General features: G+C 36.4%; 3 protein-coding genes across 3 annotated transcripts; all 3 read right to left on the minus strand.

Annotated features, from left to right (window-relative positions):
* Positions 1–23: 23 nt before the first annotated feature.
* On the minus strand, positions 24–653 carry LOC110614732. The gene has a single exon (XM_021756370.1). It carries the CDS (start codon positions 651–653, stop codon positions 24–26), a length of 630 nt encoding a protein of 209 aa, XP_021612062.1.
* Positions 654–3,458: 2,805 nt separating this feature from the next.
* LOC110616212 (phospholipase A(1) DAD1, chloroplastic) lies at positions 3,459–4,858 on the minus strand. The gene has a single exon (XM_021758561.2). It carries the CDS (start codon positions 4,818–4,820, stop codon positions 3,501–3,503), a length of 1,320 nt encoding a protein of 439 aa, XP_021614253.2. The 5' UTR covers positions 4,821–4,858; the 3' UTR covers positions 3,459–3,500.
* A 5,384-nt stretch (positions 4,859–10,242) lies between these two features.
* Positions 10,243–18,036, minus strand: LOC122723649. Its single transcript, XM_043956519.1, has 8 exons — positions 17,738–18,036; positions 16,290–16,469; positions 13,773–14,012; positions 13,122–13,655; positions 12,852–13,038; positions 12,491–12,764; positions 12,363–12,370; positions 10,243–10,614 (listed from the first exon to the last, which is right to left on the minus strand). The coding sequence occupies exons 1-8, from the start codon at positions 18,034–18,036 to the stop codon at positions 10,243–10,245; spliced, it is 2,094 nt and encodes a 697-aa protein (XP_043812454.1).
* Between the last annotated feature and the right edge of the window lie 694 nt (positions 18,037–18,730).

An 18,730-nucleotide genomic window follows, 5' to 3' on the forward strand; every position in this document is an offset into this window, starting at 1 on the left:
AGTAAATAACCGGGTAAGGGGTGTTATACAACAGCCATTGGACAATGCAAAAAGACATGTGAAATAGATTCATCATGATCACAAAAAAGACATGCAGCAGGTACATGTATCCCACGCCTTTTCAGAGGATTCCTCACATCCATCCTGACATGAACCCTAACATAAGATTCCGATGCAACAGTAGAAACCCTGGTCAAATCATGGTCCAGGTAATCCCCAATAAAATTAGCCAAGGAACGTGCCACTGATTTAGAAAAAAATCCCGCTTTGAGGTCATGAATCTGAACCCATTCACTAACGTAAAATAAAGGAACCAATAATGGAACCTCCCCAGGTTGAAGAGGGTGTAAAATCAAGAGATGATTATTGAAAAGCCAAGGAGTTCCATTCCAAACACGTTCAAAATCAACAGGGGTATAGAATCGAAACAAAAATCTTTTAGCACCAAGATCAGTAATACTAACTCCCCCAAGAGGATGCCAAAGCTCAGCAAGAACGTCCCGCATTGAATTAAAATTGATACTACTATATGTCAAAAACACACCCACAAAGCATAGATTATAGAAGAAAGAGGAAGTATCCACCAAGGGTACAACCTCCAGGGCTTGATCCTCCTCATCAGATAAGGAAAGATGCTGTAAATTATCCGCCATTGGAGAAGAAAAATGCAGAAACCCTAGGAAAACCCTAGACTTTGAACGAAAAACGTGAAGCACAAGGCTTACGAAGAGAGAGCATCTTAAAGAAGGAAGACTATCAACACTTAAAGAATAAGCACAGCGGGACATGTGAAGGAGGAAATAGGGTAAATCAACATCCAATTCAGCGAGACAGATCGGTCATGGCGCCATACGGGTGGATGAGAGGAGAACATCATGAAATGGAGATTTCACAAACCTAGTCGTCACTCAAATCTAACAGTCAACAGAGTTCATTGCATAATTTCACACAAGGATTGAAGTACCAACCTCCAAACATATTTGCAGAAGATGTGACACCAAAGGACAAAGCCATCCAAGACCAAGTGTTCGATCAAATATCAATTGTTTGTGCAAGCAACATACAAGCGAACCTATGACAACAACTCCATGTGTTATCAAAAATCGAGTGTCCAAGCAGCAGATTGAAGACCTTCGAGAAGCTTAGTCGACGAGGACGTCGACCGTTTAAGTGGGGGAGAGTGTTAGGGTCCTAGAATCTCAGGGACCAAAAATGTAATTTTTCAACAGTAGAGTTTTGGAAAAATAATATTGGGATAAATTAGTATAAAATATTAGTAAGCAAAGAGCCGTGTCAGATATCTAAAATTCTCTTTAGATTATTTATTTAGGGGGGTGTGTCATCTGAGACATATTGATATGACCTACGTGTGAGGGACTCGAGAAAATTTGAACTAACCGATATTGACCATGTATATTGTGTAGCTATCTATAAGCAAGGAAATGGAGTATAACATGATTTTGTTAGAATTCAGTTGGGTTTCAGTCAGGTGTGGTAAAAGGCATAAAACCCATGAGACCAACAAAGACGAAAAGAAAGGCGCCAACAGAGAAGAACGTCAAAGAGGACTAAGGAACATATGTGCAACTCGAGACAATGGCTATGGGGTTGCCATTGGCAGAACAAAGGGAGTCTCTCTTATCAATTCATTACTGTTGAGTTAAAATAGTGTTGCTATTTGTTTTGGATAACGTGTTTGAGTAATTATTATTATCTTAGGAGACTAATGATATTTCTTATGAGACTATTACAAATATAAAGAAGGAAGACTGACGTTACTTAGGAGATTAATGATATTTCTAATGAGACTTCTTCAATTTCCGTTTATTAAAATATTACGGTACTTGATAATTTTAAAATTTTTAAAAAATATTTTATATTTCAATCATTTTTAAGTGATATCAATTAATTTTTAAATAGATTATAGGTTATTATAAAAAATATTTTAAGAAAAAATTTATACTTTTAAAAGTTAAATTAATATCTATAATGGATGGAAGACATGTAATTTTAGATGATATGGAGGATTTAAAAATTTAATTTTAAAAATATAAGGACTAATATATTAATTATACTAAAATTTAGAGACTAAAATATAGTTTACGTAATATAAAATATTTCACTCATACCTATAAGAATCTAATTATTTATGAGAATATTTTAAGTATTTGATTTTTTTTTTTTTTTTGATTTGCTAACTAACAAAATTATAGATAGAATTAACTTTTATTTAAATCAATTAATTATAAAAAAAATTAAAAATTTAATTTTAAAAATAAAAAATAATTAATTAATTATATTAAAATTCATAAATTAAAATATAATTTACCTTTATATTTACCTATATTAACAAGTCCTGTTTGCATGTTAAATCATATAATATTGTGTTTTCATGAAGAAGTGATCGTGAGAAAGAGACTGATTATTTTATTTTATTTTATATATATAACAAAAGAAAAAGCAAAAAGAAAGATTGGTATAATGTATGCTGGTGCATGCAGGTGCAGCGCAGATGATAAATTTCCAAAAATTAGAACTCTAATGTACTCAACAAAAATGCGATAATAGAGCTGTGTGGGATCAAGAAAGAACCTTAGTATTACTGGTTCCTGTCTTAATCTCCGGTCAAATCGCACTTTTCCTTTCCTTCCTTTCCTTTTCTTTTCTTTCAAACAAGGCCTAACAAAATAAAAGCAGAAACGAAAATTTTTCGTATATAACACCTTTATGTCTATATATTTTATGAAAAATATTATGAACATTCACTTAAATATTTTTTATAAGATGTATAATAAATAAATTTCAACTATTCGGTCGGGGTGAAAAGTAGTTGTGAGTATTCGATCGATTTGGTTTAAAATCGAACTGAATTGAATAAATTGAAAATCAAAATTTTAATATTTATAAAAATCAAATCGAATTGATTTTGATAAAAAATCAAATTGAATTGAATTGGTTTAATTCAATTTGATCGATTTAAATTTTTAATAAATTTTTTATTTTTTATATATTATTTTTATCTTATTTTTAATATTTTAAAATTTAATTAAAATATTTTAATATTAATTATGATCTAATTTTAAAAATATATTAATCGGTTCGTTTCGATTTTTTTAATTATTTTATTAAAATCAAATCGAATTTAAATAGTTAAAATTTTTAAAATTTAAAATTGAATCAAACTGAAATGAATAAAAAATCGAACTGAATTTTTAAATTAAAATAGTTTGATCAATTTTTTTTTATTTAAATCGAATATTGCTGAAATTTAATGAAAAGTATTTAATAATCAGTATTTTCGTATTTTATATATTATTTTTTACTACACATATTTTATTTGTTGAGTTGTGATCATTTGAGAATAATATATACTAAAAAAAAGGTTAGGTTGTAAGCAAGAAATGTTAAAGATGTGATGTCTTTACTATGTACATTTTGCCTGTAATTTACATCTACAAATTATACATTTTTCTGTGCATTTCTTCTCTTGAGCAAAACCATCATCTGAATCCTAACTTTTCTTTGTGGTGCTTACTGAGCATCTTCTTTGCCGTCGCTCTAAATGGACACGTGGAGCTCACAAACCCGTTAACTAAATGCAGATACGTGCTCAGCTCGTGACACGTGGCAACATCCTTTTTTCTCAGATACGGTGATTTCTTGCTGCTTAGTCGCAGCTCTCGTCCCACCTCAGCATACACCCACTGCGTATTCTCTACACTCTTCTGCACCCAGCTTGGCAATCCTGACATCTGGATTGTCTGATTTCCTGCCATGTCATTGTTGTCAATCACAAATCCTGGTACTTTTGTGATGATATCATCGGAGTTCACTATCCGCAGTATCTTCGTCCCACCATTTTCCAGCTGGCATCTGAAGCTTCTGTTACCTACGCGTGGCCCACCAAACGAAATTGCGGTTACCGTCGCTGCATTTTCAAAGCTCGACTTTATATCGTAAGCCGTTAGTATAGCTAGTGCAGCACCCAGACTGTGTCCGGTTATCGTGAAACTCAGTGGCTCATCACCGTACCTTTCCAGGACCCTCGCAACCTCCTCCTTCACACTCCTTTGTAAACTAGGAACTGTGGAAGTACTCGATGTGTAGAGGCTCAAAAATCCGCTCTCCACCATTGGCCCATTGCTGCTACGTCCCACATTTCCTTCACGGTGTGGTAGACAAGTTAGCGTGGCGCGTAAATTTTCAAGCCACTCCAAGCAAGTAGCGGTGCCCCTGTAAGCAATAACGACATCACGGCGGCCTAGTCTAGCAATCTCGTTTTTGTCCTGGCAAACGGCAACGAAGCCAATCCAGCTGGATTGGGTGGACATCCAGCTCGGTGCTTTATCAATCCAAAGTGGCAATCGTAGGCCAGAAGTGGCACGGAGATCCTTGGTCATGCGATAGCCAGTTTCGCTTATTCCAGTCCTGGCAAAAAGCGAGTTTCTAGAGAATTTAGATGTGGCATAAGTAGAAGAAGAAGGATCAAAGTCAAAGGACCGATAGGCTGCATCAACAAATTGCCCGTATCGTAAAATCTCACTTCTGAGAGTATCATCAAGAGGGTCAAGCAAGCCCTCCCAGTTGTTGATTCCTTGATATTCCATCCATTTCCTGCCAAGTTTCTTGGAAGTAGTGGTGAGAGAGCAACGCACATGGAGCGAGTTGTGGCTGTTGATAGGCTGCGATAATTTGAGCATCGAAAATTTGGTAGTGAGCAATCTTCGAGACACATGGGAAGTAGGAGAGTGAAGAGTGAGCTCCAGGTGTGTTGAAGCAGAAGGTAAAGTGCATGGCCTAGCTCCAACCGGAAACCTCATATTGTTGTTTGTTGTTATGGGTCGGAGGCTTCCGCTTGGCTTCTTCATTTTTGTCAGGAATATAAGCGGAAATTTATAGCAAGCAACGAGGGAGGAAAGCAAGGACTATAGATAACAAAAAAGTGGACGGCGGAGCATGCACAATAGTTTTGAAAAAAAAACAAAAAATACAATTAGCAAAGCAAGCAAGTTTTAATCAGGAAGGGGATTACTACAGAAAATAAATATAACAGAAAAACGTCTACAGTCGAGCGTTTGACTTGGACACACCACCAAAATATTTTAATAAATAAATGACAAAATCTCTTTCCGACCAATATAACCAGCATGCTGTCACGTGCATTTCACAGGCCGCGTCCCCCGGTCTACTCTTTCACCTCAGCTTTTTAGCTAAACGGTATGCTTAAGCTCGCTCCATTTAAAAAACCCGAGCTTAATCACATATTGTAATTAAATATTTTATAAATTTATAAATATTCCAAATGCTTTTTTTTTTTTTAAGAAAATGGTAAGACTGGATGGTTATAACATTCCACATGCTATTGTATTTTTAGAATTTAGGGAAAAATATTTTAATAACGCTGTGAAATTATTATTTTAATATTATTAAAATAATAAATTAGTAATAATTTAAAACTAATGCAAATAAATTATTATATATATATTAATAAATTATTTATTTTATATTTGTATGGTTATAATTTTAATAATGATTTTTTAAAAACAAAACTCAACCATAATTTTTATTTATTGTTGAAAATATAATTAAATTGCTATTTTATATATGGTAAGATAATAAAAATAAATATAATGGTATTTAAATTATTTCCATCGATTTATATATATAATTTGTAACCACTTTATTATATATGCTGTAGTAACTCATTACCATTTTAAGTAGTAAGATTATAAAAATTTTGGAAATAAATTATAAAGATAAAAGACTAATTTAGTTAATATACAATTTATTAAAGGAATAGTTTTTAATACGACACCAAAAATTAAGGATAAGAGTTGAATTTATTTATATTTATGTTAAAATAATATTAATATTTAAATTTTTTATTTAATTTATTAATTATATTGAGTTTGTATTGATTCTTAATTATATTCGTGTGGAACATGAGCTCCAAACTTAAATTATTACCCCCAATAATTTATGATATATGCATGTTGGAATGGATGGTTTTTCTGCCCCGATATATGGAAAATTAATGAGGATTTATTTTATTTAATCATTAAATATAATTAATAATTGATATTTGATAATGGTTACAGTTAGTCAATACTTGATAACTACTGATGGCTTAATTAAGGTAATTAATCTATATATGTTAAAATAATGATGATAAAACCTTATATATGTATTGTTATTATATTTAGAATGAAAAATTAATAATCAAAGATATATATCGTATGAATTAGTTTACTATTAACATAAGGATATGATTATTATTTTATAATAACACCATAATTTATTTTATTATTTAAAATAAATACATAAAAATTAAATAATATAAAAAAAAATTAGTGTGTATATATTAAAATTAAAGTAGTCTTTTTTATGTTAAAATATCAATAATCTATGATTGATTAACTGAGATCCGGTGGGCTTTCCAAATGTAGACATTTGTACATCGGTTTAATTACATTTGTACATCGGTTTAATTTAATGGAGAAATTAATAGATTAGAATTGATTCAAAAGTAAATAAATGTCGAAAAATAAAAGAAAGTTAACAAATAAAGTGTTAAACTTTTAGATGTTAAGGTTTCTTGAGTGAGGTAAAATGGTGAATTATGTGAAAATTAAATAGTCAGGAATATCCTAACATTGGTTAGATTCACAACAATATATACTTCTGATCGTTCTGACACCCTCATGTTATATTTTATTGAACTGGATAAGGATACTTTGTTGCAGATGTATTAAACGGTTCATTAATGGTTGGTAATTGGTTATTAAATATAGAATTGGCTAGTCTATATACTGTCTAATTTACTATTGGCGAATAAATATAGAGTCGGCTAGTTTATATACCGTCTAATTTACCTGGTGCACATTTGATTTCGGTGATATTCCAAGCGTAGGAAGTTGACATTTTATCTTGATTTTTGTAGACCGTGCTCAATTTACTAAATTTATATCGAAATTAATACTTATCAATTTCTAAAATTGATGAAACTAAAAACATGTGTTTTGATTAGAAAATATCTTAAATTTTATATGTTATCTCTCGTGAACGACTATAATTTCACAACTTCTTAGAGCATTAGTGATTTAGAAGATTTATCAACTGAAACAATATTTTATATGATGTTTGCAACAAAAAGACATGAAAACAGCTATTAAAAAGGAAGATTTATCTGCTACTTTAAATCTCTAATCCAAATGCTGTGGTGTAATATAAAAAATAATATAAATCAGATTCTCCAATTATCTAATACGTTTGCAAATGTCACTTTGGTTATGCTTTTATACCTTACTCATCAGCCAAATGAGTTTTGGATTAGTGTTTCCATTTTCAGATATGCATTTGGTTCAGCGTTTCCTTTTAGAAATTAAGCCTACACAAAACGGCGGCGGATGGATAAGAAAGATTGGATTTAAGGAAGCTAATTACGAAATGGTGATGTTCAGAATCTAATTCTTCTGAGTTTAAATCACATCTAAGATCCTCTCTTATCTAATTAATCACACTAATTAATTAATGATGCCTTCACAACTTTACACGTGTGAATTTGATGACTCCCAGCTCAGGTGAGAAATTAAGAAATCAAGATTGGGATTTTTATTATATTTACGAAAATTGCTTTTCCAAATGCTAACGCGTCAAGAAAGACATCTTTTGGAACGTTTAAGACTTTTCCAATTTAAATACATCCAAAGTTGGTCAAATACTACATATATATAATCACATGCAAAGAATTTCACGTCATTAAAATTTTCAATCAAGTACTTAGATGTAAATTTTTATTTATTTTAAAGTAATTTACAATATAATATAGTAAAATATAATAATTATTTTGTTAAATTAATCGTTAATTTATTATTGATTAAAGAAGTGAATTTAAATTAAAGAAATTAAATTATTATAAATATTAAAATTAAAGATGTTAAATTATTATAAATTATTAAAATTAAAGATGTTAAACTATTTTAAAACATAAAATCTAAAAAATTAAATTATTATAATTTAAGAGTAAAATTTAATAAAAAACTATTTTATTAATGTAATAAATTTTAGAGATTAAATTATTTTTTATTAAAATAATAGTGATTAAATTATGAATTTTATATTTTGGAGATTATATTATAAATCATCCATTATTTTATTTATTTTTTTGGATCAAAAAGAAATATGGCCAGTTTACAAGGATGAAAAAAGAAAAGAAGAAAAATAAATAAAAATTTATTATTTCATCCATATATATATTATAAAAAAATTTATTAATTAATATTTTAATTTTAAAAATATATTAAAATGTTACTAATATCTACCTTTAATTTTAATTATTAAATATTACTATTTAATTTATATTAAGTATTACTATTTAATTTAGGTGATATGAAAAAAATTTTTAATTAATTTTTTAATTTTATAATTTACTAATTAATCACTATTTTAATATTTTTCATAATATTTAATAATTAAAATTAATTAATAATTTTTTAAAAAAATTTTACAGATATTTTAATTTTTTTATAATAAATATTAATTAATAAATTTTTTTTATAATACCGAAATTAAAAATATCTTCTCTAAAAATAGAATAACAGACGTGACCGTGACATACCCCTTATCGAACTTGAAATGGGTGCACGACATGTGTTCCTCGTGCAATTCTTAAATTATCCGCACTATCTCTTGAAAATAAGGAGATGACAAGAAAATGGATTTCGATTTTCCCAAAGATCCTATTCATTTTTCGCTCCTCTCGTTTTTTCTATTCTCTTGTAATCTAGCAGCAAGTGACCATCTTCAGAAAAGCTTACCTAATAGATATCTCTAATGGAAAATTATATAATAAATTTGGAATATCAAAGACCATTATAAAACTATGCTCTGCTATTTATATTTTGAGATGTAAATAAAAATATTAAATGGATTATTAATTATTATGATAACATAAAAAAGTTATAATATTATTTTAATTAAAAAATAGAATTCACTCAGGGGCGGAGGGAAGGTACGGCAAGGGGCACGTGCCGTACCGGCGATCGAAAAATGCTTTAAAGGGGATGAAGGTGCCGCAGCGGCGCAGTCGGTGCTCTACTAAAGGGAAGTTCATGGCTCCACCACTGAATCCACTAAATCATATGTCAAAAGGAGATAAAAGATAGTTATCTTTTTTTAAGGTTAGCATACCTTGAGGATCTCTCTTTTTAAAGAGGTTCTTCTTCCTCTTTGAGAGGGACTCTCTTTTTTTTTTTTATCTTTTTGTCATTATTTTTTATTATTAAAATTTTATTTTAAATTTTATAAATATAATTTAAACGTCAAACAATCTAGATTTCTTTTTTTTTTTGAATCAAGAAAGATTTTATTTATCTTGTAGAATAATAATCCAAGAGACAATCAGGAATGTTAATCCAAATCTTGAATCTACCATGATGAATAGACTCTCTAGCTAATAAATGGGCGGCTCTATTTTCTGAACGTCGTATCCAACGAACATGAATGTTACCATGAGACCGCATAGCATCCTTGCAATCAGAAACAACTAATCCAAACTCCGAAAAGTCATCCAGAGGAGAGCGAATAGCCAAGGTTAAGGATTGGTTATCCGTAAAAATACAACCAGCCTAAAGAAAACAATCTCTAGCATAAGATAAATATTGACGCAAGGCCAAAGTTTCAGCAATAACAGGTTGCCCACCCCCCTCATAGAAACCCGAAATTGCAATGAAAAAGAAGCCTTCCAAGTCCTCAAATACTGCTGCAAAACCGAACAAATCAGCACTAGCAAAGACTGCACAATCAATGAATGCAATCCAATCAACTTCAAGAGTGGTAGCCTCAACCAATAGGAGCACACGAGGAACAGATGGGTGGGATAACGTCCTTGGCCGAGCCACAAGTGAAGCCACATAATCATTAAAATAAGAACTAGCAGCATGATGAACCTCACTAGGTGATAAAACTTTATTGACCCACAATCTTTCATTCCTGGCATGCCATAACTTCCATGCATGTATAGCCATACGTGCTGTCCTTTCTCTGCTAAAAGTATTATAAATATGAATAAAGAAATCCATGAATATAGGAAAATCAACAGCAGTAGAAAAACCAACAAGTCTCCATAACTCAACAGCCATTGGACAATGCAAAAAAACATGTGAAATAAATTCATCATGATCACAAAAAAGACACACGCCTCAAAAGAATATCCCTAGTAGGAAGCACTCCACGACAAGCACGCTAAAGAAAATCACGAACTTTGGGAGGAACATCAAGAGACCAAAGACGGTTCCACCCATCATTATAACCCAGCAAACCAGTCCTACCCGACAATTCTAAGGCACAAAAATAGGCAGATTTAACTGAGTACACACCCTTCTTATGCAAGTGCCAAATTAATTTATCCGGTTTTGGGAATAGAGGCAATGGAATAGTAAGAATAGCTCTCATATCAACAACACTAAAAATATTCATTAGCTTCTCTACATCCCAATGCAACTCACCTTCAACAAACAAATCACATACTCTCATGGCTTCAGGAACAAATATCGACTCATCTAAAGGCATAAAACCAATATCCCGAGGAATCCAATGGCAATTAACAACAAAAACCTGCTTACCATCACCAATTCACCACCTTACTCCACGTTGCAACACTTGTTGAGAAGACAAAATACTCTTCCAAACGAAGCTATAGTTAGAACCTAACCGAGCTGACAAAAAATTCCCATTCGGAAAATATTTAGCTTTGAGCACTCTATATAGAAGAGAATTGGTGTCAACCAACAAACGCCAACCTTGCTTTCCCAATAAGGCAGTATTAAAACTAGCCAAATCCCAAAAGCCCATCCCACCTTCCGATTTACGCCCACACATTCGATCCCACGAGAGCCAATTCATCCCTCTCCCATCCTCACGACAACCACCCCACCAAAATTTATTCATCATGACCTGTAGTGTAACGACCCGGAAACCGATACCCCTCTGTAACGGCCCGAACCGCCACCGGCGCTAGGATCCAGATCGGCTTAAGGCCGCCGGGACCCGTAGCAAGCCAAACATACATACTATCACCTGGTCAAATCCCACACATGATCAAAAACTTTAACATAAAACCTGTAAAACTGAACATACACCAAGCTTGATCCGTATGCTACAACATAACTGTGAACATAAACTTCCCCATGCTAGAGCCCTCATCAAATGCTCTAGCTGGGTCAACATTACATACAACAAGCCTGGTTCTCAACTCAACATAAAAACATTTCATAATCATGCATCAACAGGGATTAACCAGTCTATAGGGCCAAGCACACTCTAATCCATAAACATAAACTCTACTATCAGTTACATACATTATCTCAAATTACATTACATCAACTTATATTACATGTCCACTTCTAGAACTACTAAACTGCAACATAAACATAAAACACACGTCTCTTAATCTTTACCCTGCTGACTTCTGCGCTCTGACTTAAACCTGCAACACTGGGGTTAGGGGAGAGGGGTGAGCTAAAAAGCCCAGTGAGTAGAAACAGGAAAAACAATTCATTAATTACATGCTTTCATGGAATGCGTCATAACACAAGTAAATCACATAACTGTGTCCGTCTCGGGGCTCATACATGCATCTTATCCCCACGAACTGTTTTCTGAGAGTCCTCATGAATTGCTAGCATCTTTACTCTCAAGGATCGGACATGACCCCAAAAATACCCTCTGTCGGTGCCCGGCTCCCCAAAGAAGCTCACAGGACTAACATAGACATAACATGGTGTCTGGTCCACAGAGAGCTCACATGGACTTTCCTACAGGTACTCGTCCGGCTCTCAAAGGACTTAGACAAGACTCAATGACAGATAAGGGCTATTGGAGTCGCCTTGGTCCAAACCTACCTCAGCATCAACATGAAATAATGCAATGCAACATATTCGTGAACTAGTGCAATCAACCTACTATACATAATCATGATGCATGCTCATGCTTTAGGCATTAGAATTTCTTAAAATAAAACATTAAGTTTAGTTCTACTCACCTCCTGGCAGACGCCGACTGACTCTGCACCTGCTAGCACTAATGGCCTCCTCGGTCTCTCGGGTCCGATCCTACACAGGTGGACTCGAATGAGGTGCCAAACATACTCTAACAACTCATAAACAACTCCCCAAAAACATTTTAGAAAACACATTTTACCCCTTCTAGAGAGATCCAACACCCTAGATTCCGCCGGAAGGCAGGAATTCCGATGCCGGATTCTAGCCGGGTATTACATGTAGCTGACGGCAAGTGAAAACAGGTAATAAAAAAACATTCATGCAATATGTTGGAATGGCCTGTAATACAAATTTAATTAATACTTCTCTGCCTGCACGAGAAAGAAAACGATTACTCCAACTACTAATACGTTTCCAAATGCGATCCCTCAAGAAAGAGAAAATTTATTTTTTACTACGGCTAATAAGAGATGGTAACCCCAAATAATTACCGCTACCTAAAGGAAGATGAACATCAAGTATACCAGAGATGGTCAACCGATTTTCCTCAGACACACACGGACTAAACATGATACCAGATTTATCAAAATTTACAGCCTGACCTGAAGCCTTCTTATAAACACCAAGAATTTGCTTAATCCGTATAGCTTCCCCCACTGTACCATCAAAAAATAGTAAGGAATCATCTGTAAAGAAAATGTGAGAAACCGGGGGGCAACCAACTTTCGCGCAACACCCATGCAAAAGGCCCCTATTTTCACTATCCTGAATCAACAAAGATAGTCCTTCAGCAACAATTAAGAATAAATAGAGAGAAATGGGATCCCCCTACCGGAGACCCCGACTTGGAACCACAGGACCAATCTCTGCTCCATTAACAGCAATGTAGTAGCTCATGTTTGAAAAACACATATGCATCCAACCAACCCAAGTATCAGAAAAGCCCAATGCAGATAACATCGCAAACAAATATGACCATTCAACTCTATCATAGGCCTTAGCAATATCAATTTTCAGAGCACACGACCCCACACTACCCCTATTTTGTAATTTCAAACCATGCATGGTCTCAAAAGCAACAATAAAATTATCGTAATTAGTCTCCCAAGAATGAAAGCAGACTGATTTGGCAAAATAATTTTATGCAGGACCCTCTTCAATCTATTGGCTAAGGCCTTAGACAAGATCTTATAAATCACATTACAGAGAGCAATAGGCCTAAAATCCTTTACATCAACAGGATTCACACATTTCAGAATAAGAACAATTAAAGCACTAGAGATTTCAGAAGGGATGTTACCTTGTGCAAGCCACAACCGATAAATATTGCAAACATCCACCCCAATAATTGGCCAATATTTCTGGAAAAAAGCCAGATTAAGACCATCCAACCCAGGAGCTTTATTCGGGTCCATCTGAAAGAGCGCTGAATGAAATTCTTCATCTGTAAAATCTGCTAATAACTCGACATTATCTTCAGCCCCAATTCTAGGCTGAACCAGAGGGAGAAGCTCCGCAAAATCAGTAGGTGAATTGGAAAATAAACCCGAAAAATATTGCAAAAATGCATCCTGAATAGTACCCACATCCGAAGATAATGAACCATCCGATGTCACAATTTGCTGAATCCGATTACATCTACGACGAGCTTTGATACTATTATGGAAATGCTTTGAGTTCCTATCCCCATGTCTAAACCAGAACTGTTTTGCTTGTTGGCGTAGTCTAATATCCTCCTCTGCCAAAATTTGATTCTAGACATCCTTCAGTTGCCGCACTACCCTTGTATCAAGCGATTCAGAACACTCCCCCAATCTCTTCTTAATTCGTTCCTTTTGAAGCCAACGCATGCGGTTTCTATTCTTCCCCCAATACTGAACACGCTTCACAAGCTGGTCTTTACGTTGAATAAAATCCAACCCCAAACCTTGCTGCCAAGACGTCAAAACCACTTCCCCTAACTCATCATCCTCAAGCCATGAATTATCAAAGCGAAATCGTCGATTAGCTTCCCTAACTTGAGTTCCAACAGTTTCGATCAATAAAGGAGTATGATTAGAAACTGAAGCTGTAATACCCGGCTAGACTCCGGTATCGGAATTCCTACCGTCCGGTGGAATCTCGGGTGTCGGAGACCTCTAGAAGGGTAAAAGCATATTTTCATGAAATGTTTTAATGTATTTGATGATTTTAAGTAAAAAGGAAAATGAGTTTTTGCATGAAAACAACCTTGGAGGAAAACTCAGGTTCGGCCGCCGAAACTCGAGTTCGGCCGTCGAATATGCATGCGCTTCGGGTGCGCCTTAGGCCCCCGAAAGCATAAGTGAGAACCCGTTGAAGTGGGAGGTCAAGGGTTCGAGTAGTGGGGGAGGCGACCTAATTTCCAAAGGGAAATTTGGGCCAAATCCACTTGGGGAAGGATGCGATGCGAGAACCCAAGGGGACAAATCCTGCCAGGAACCCGTGAGGGTGAATGGATGTTAAAAGCTGTTCACGACGCCAGTGGAAAGCCCGAGGTGGCACAGGCCAGGCGAGGGATAGCCCTGGGCCGTGAACGATGACAGTGCTGGTGAAAGGGCCGGGCTGTTACACCTTCCTTATGAAGCTTTGTACGGAAGGAAGTGCAGATCACCTGTTTGCTGGGAGGAAGTTGGAGAGAAGGCCTTGGCGGGGCATGAGCTAGTAGAGATCACCAGCAGGGTGGTACCCATAATCAAAGAAAGGATCAAGACTGCTGCAAGCAGACAGAAGAGTTATGCAGACATCCGCAGAAGGTAGGTAGAGTTTTAGGAGGGAGATCTGGTATTGCTCAAGGTGTCTCCTATGAAAGGAGTGGTTCGCTTTGGGAAGAAAGGTAAACTAGCCCCACGATACATCGGACCCTTTGAAATCTTGCAAAGGATTGGGAATGTGTCGTACAAGCTGGATTTACCTGCTTCAATGGAAAGAATCCATCCGGTTTTCCATGTTTCTATGTTAAGGAAATTTGTGTCAGATCCGGGCAAGGTTCTTAGTGAGCCTGATGTGGAGATCCAAGAGGATCTCACCTATGTTGAGCAGCCAGTACGGATCATAGACACCCAGATCAGGAAGCTGAGAAACAAGGAAATCCCGATGGTGAAAGTCCTGTGGAACCACCACAATATGGAAGAATGTACTTGGGAGACACGGGAGTCCATGCTCTAGCAATACCCTTATCTTTTCTAAGGTTAGTCTCTTATGTGTTTTATGTGTATGTTATGTTGTATGCCTTGCTATGTGCTAGTTGAGGAACATTCGGGGAAGAATGTTCTTAAGGGAGGGAGAATGTAATACCCGGCTAGACTCCGGTATCGGAATTCCTACCGTCCGGTGGAATCTCGGGTGTCGGAGACCTCTAGAAGGGTAAAAGCATATTTTCATGAAATGTTTTAATGTATTTGATGATTTTAAGTAAAAAGGAAAATGAGTTTTTGCATGAAAACAACCTTGGAGGAAAACTCAGGTTCGGCCGCCGAAACTCGAGTTCGGCCGCCGAACATGCATGCGCTTCGGGTGCGCCTTAGGCCCCCGAAAGTATAAGTGAGGGAAGTCCAGGTTCGGCCTCCGAACATGGCATGCATGCGGAGGCACGTTCGGCCCCCGAACGTGGCCTGGCCAGCCACTATAAAAGGGTCCCTTAGCCGAAAACGGGCGAGCTTTTTCCCCATTTTCGGCCAAGGTGAGCTCTCCGCCGTCCCTCACCAATCTTTGAGTTCTTCCTTCAAATCTTTCACGATTTTCACAAGTTTTCATCTTATTTTGAAGATTTTCAAGTTTTGAGCAAGTTTTGAGCTTGGAGACCCAATGAAGTTGAAAATCTCCCATCTCCAAGATTAGGTCGTCTCTCTCTCGATCTTCAAGAGGTAAGAGCCGATCTTAAGCTCATAGCATGTTTTAAGTAAGTTTTATGCTAGTTTATGGGGTAGAATGGCATGTATAGGTTTATTTGAGTTTTTGAGTTAATGTTGTGTTTTTGAACAATGTGGCTTGCAAATGCATGTTTGATGTGTTGTAGATGGGGCTTAGAATGTTTTGAAGCCCCTAGGAGCTTGTATGCTTGTGTATGTATGTTGTTGATCATGTATGGGATTAAACAGGTTAACAGGATGTATGTTAGGCTTGCTACGGGTCCTGGCGGCCTTAAGCCGATCTGGATCCTAACCCCGGTAGCGGTCCGATTTTCGGGTCGTTACATAAGCAACTAAATTAGACGAAATCGCATCAGGAAAATGAGCATCCCAGGTTGCATTAGAACAAGCACGATCCAACCTCTCCTTCGAACACTGAACAGTACCCTCTCTATATGTATAAGACAAAAAAGACCCCACAGACTGAATATCATTTAAATTGGCATCAGCAAGAGCATTACGAAACCCATTAATCAAAGAAATACAATGAAGAGGACCACCAACTTTTTCCAACGGATCAGCAATATCATTATAGTCACCACTACATAACCAAGGAAGCTGACTCCTATCAGCCAAAGCCCTCAACAAATTCCACGAAGTTCGGCGACGACCCGACTCAGGGCTAGGGATGTAAACGGGTAGGGTACCCGCAAAATTGAGAGTACCCAAATCCGAACCCGATTATATATCCAATTCCCGAACCCGTCCCAAATCCGTTTAGTATTTTAATTATAAAACCCGTATCCGTTCCATATCCGTTTAACAATACCCTAAGGATACCCGAACCCGATTTTTTTAATTCAATTCAATGATAAAAACTATCAAATAATCTATCAAAAATTGTAAATCAAAGATTGTGCAGAATACATCCCAGCAAACCCAGCAAAAATTGTAAATCAAGGATTGTGCAGAATACAACCCAGCAAACCCAGCAAAAATTGTAAATCAAAGATTTTGCAGAATACAACCCAGCAAACCCAGCAAAAATTGTAAATCAAAGATTTTGCAGAATACATCCCAGCAAACCCAGCAAAAATTGTAAATCAAAGATTGTGCAGAATACAACCCAGCAAACCCAGCAAAAATTGTAAATCAAAGATTTTGCAGAATACAACCCAGCAAACCCAGCAGTCAGTGAAGTAGGGGAGAGAATATGTCACCGACTGGGGAGAGAGAAGGAGATGTCGCCGATGCCGACCGAGGAGAGGGAAGAGTTGTCTCCGACTGGAAAGTGGGAGATGTCGCTGCTCGAGAGAGAAGGAGAAATCACTGACCGGGGAGAGAGAAGATTTATCGTCGACTGGGGAGAGAAAGGAGACGTCGCCGGACTGCCGGCACTCGTCAGTGAAGGAAGTGGGAGATGTCACCGACTGGAGAGAGGAGGAGACATCGCTGACTGGGGAGAGAGAAGATTTGTCGTCTCTAGGGAGAGAAAGGAGACGTCGCCGGTGCCGATTAGGCCGCCGGCAGTCGTCAGTGAAGGGGAGAGAGGCTGGGAATTATGGGAAGGTACGCGAGGGAGAGAGGCGGCGACGGAGAGAGGGAAGCACGAGTAAAATGTTAAAAATGAATAGGGATTAGGGTTAGCTATGTTTATATAGCGAATCGGGTTCGGGTAACGGGTATCCGATCACTTAATCCCGAACCCTACCCGAATCCGAAACGGGTATAATTTTTCAAACCCGAATCCGCCCAAATCCGTTTTAGAAAAATCCAAATCCGTCCTAATAGGATTTGGGCGGATCGGGTACCCGTAAAAACCCGCCCGCCTGACATCCCTACTCAGGGCAACCATAGAACCCAGTAAACCTCCAACAATCAGAACCGTCCCCAATTGTAGAATCAATAAAATTAGAGCAATAACCTGTAATGGCTAGCTTGACATCATCTTTCCACATAAGAGAGAGAGCACCCCCAATACCAACACAATCAACAAAAAAACAATGAGAAAAACGTAATAAAGACTTTATTTGTTCCATCCTTACACCATTAGCTTTTGTTTCCATAAGAAAAAGAATAGATGGTTTATAATACTGTATAATATCCACCATAGCGTTTACTGCCTGAGGATTGCCCACACCTCGGCAGTTCCAGCAAATTATCCTCATTGTTGACGGGCGACCCGCTCAGCGGGTTCGGCCGATAGAGAAGAAGAGCCTGACCTTGAATCCATAGTATCAGAAATAATTCCAGTAGAAACAACCTGTTGACGCTTCTTACCATCATCAGGCTTGTATAAAGGATCATTCTCTCCTGCATCCTGCTTATCCCCATTACAATCAGTCTCCATAGAACCAGCACTAATATCATTTTCACCATCCGTAGCAAGCACTCCCAAAAAAGAATTAAGGAAAACCTGTGAAGGCAACTGGTTCTGGAAAGAAGAGTTCCCACCAGAAGCAGGAGCCTGTGAGTGTAAACTCAAATTTTCAAACCGCAGCCAAGAGCTAGTTGGACATTGGTACCTATGCTGAACAGCTTTTAACTCAGGACCCCATTGAGGCGTCAAAGACTCCTTCTTATGATGGAGCAAAAGGTCACAAAAAGAATCTGTATGGCCCAACCGTCCACACAGAAAACAAAAAACCTGAAAGTGTTCATAAGCAAAACGGGCAAAGAAAGAGGTACCATCAGGGGCAACTAGTCGACGACGCCTTTTCAGAGGATTCCTCACATCCATCATGACACGAACCCTAACATAAGATTCCGATTCAACAGTAGAAACCCTGGTCAAATCATGGTCCAGGTAATCCCCAATAAAATTAACCAAGGAACGTGCCACTGATTCAGAAAAAAATTCCG

This window comes from Manihot esculenta, chromosome 5, assembly GCF_001659605.2.
Source record: "Manihot esculenta cultivar AM560-2 chromosome 5, M.esculenta_v8, whole genome shotgun sequence".
In the NCBI taxonomy this organism is placed as follows: domain Eukaryota; kingdom Viridiplantae; phylum Streptophyta; class Magnoliopsida; order Malpighiales; family Euphorbiaceae; genus Manihot; species Manihot esculenta.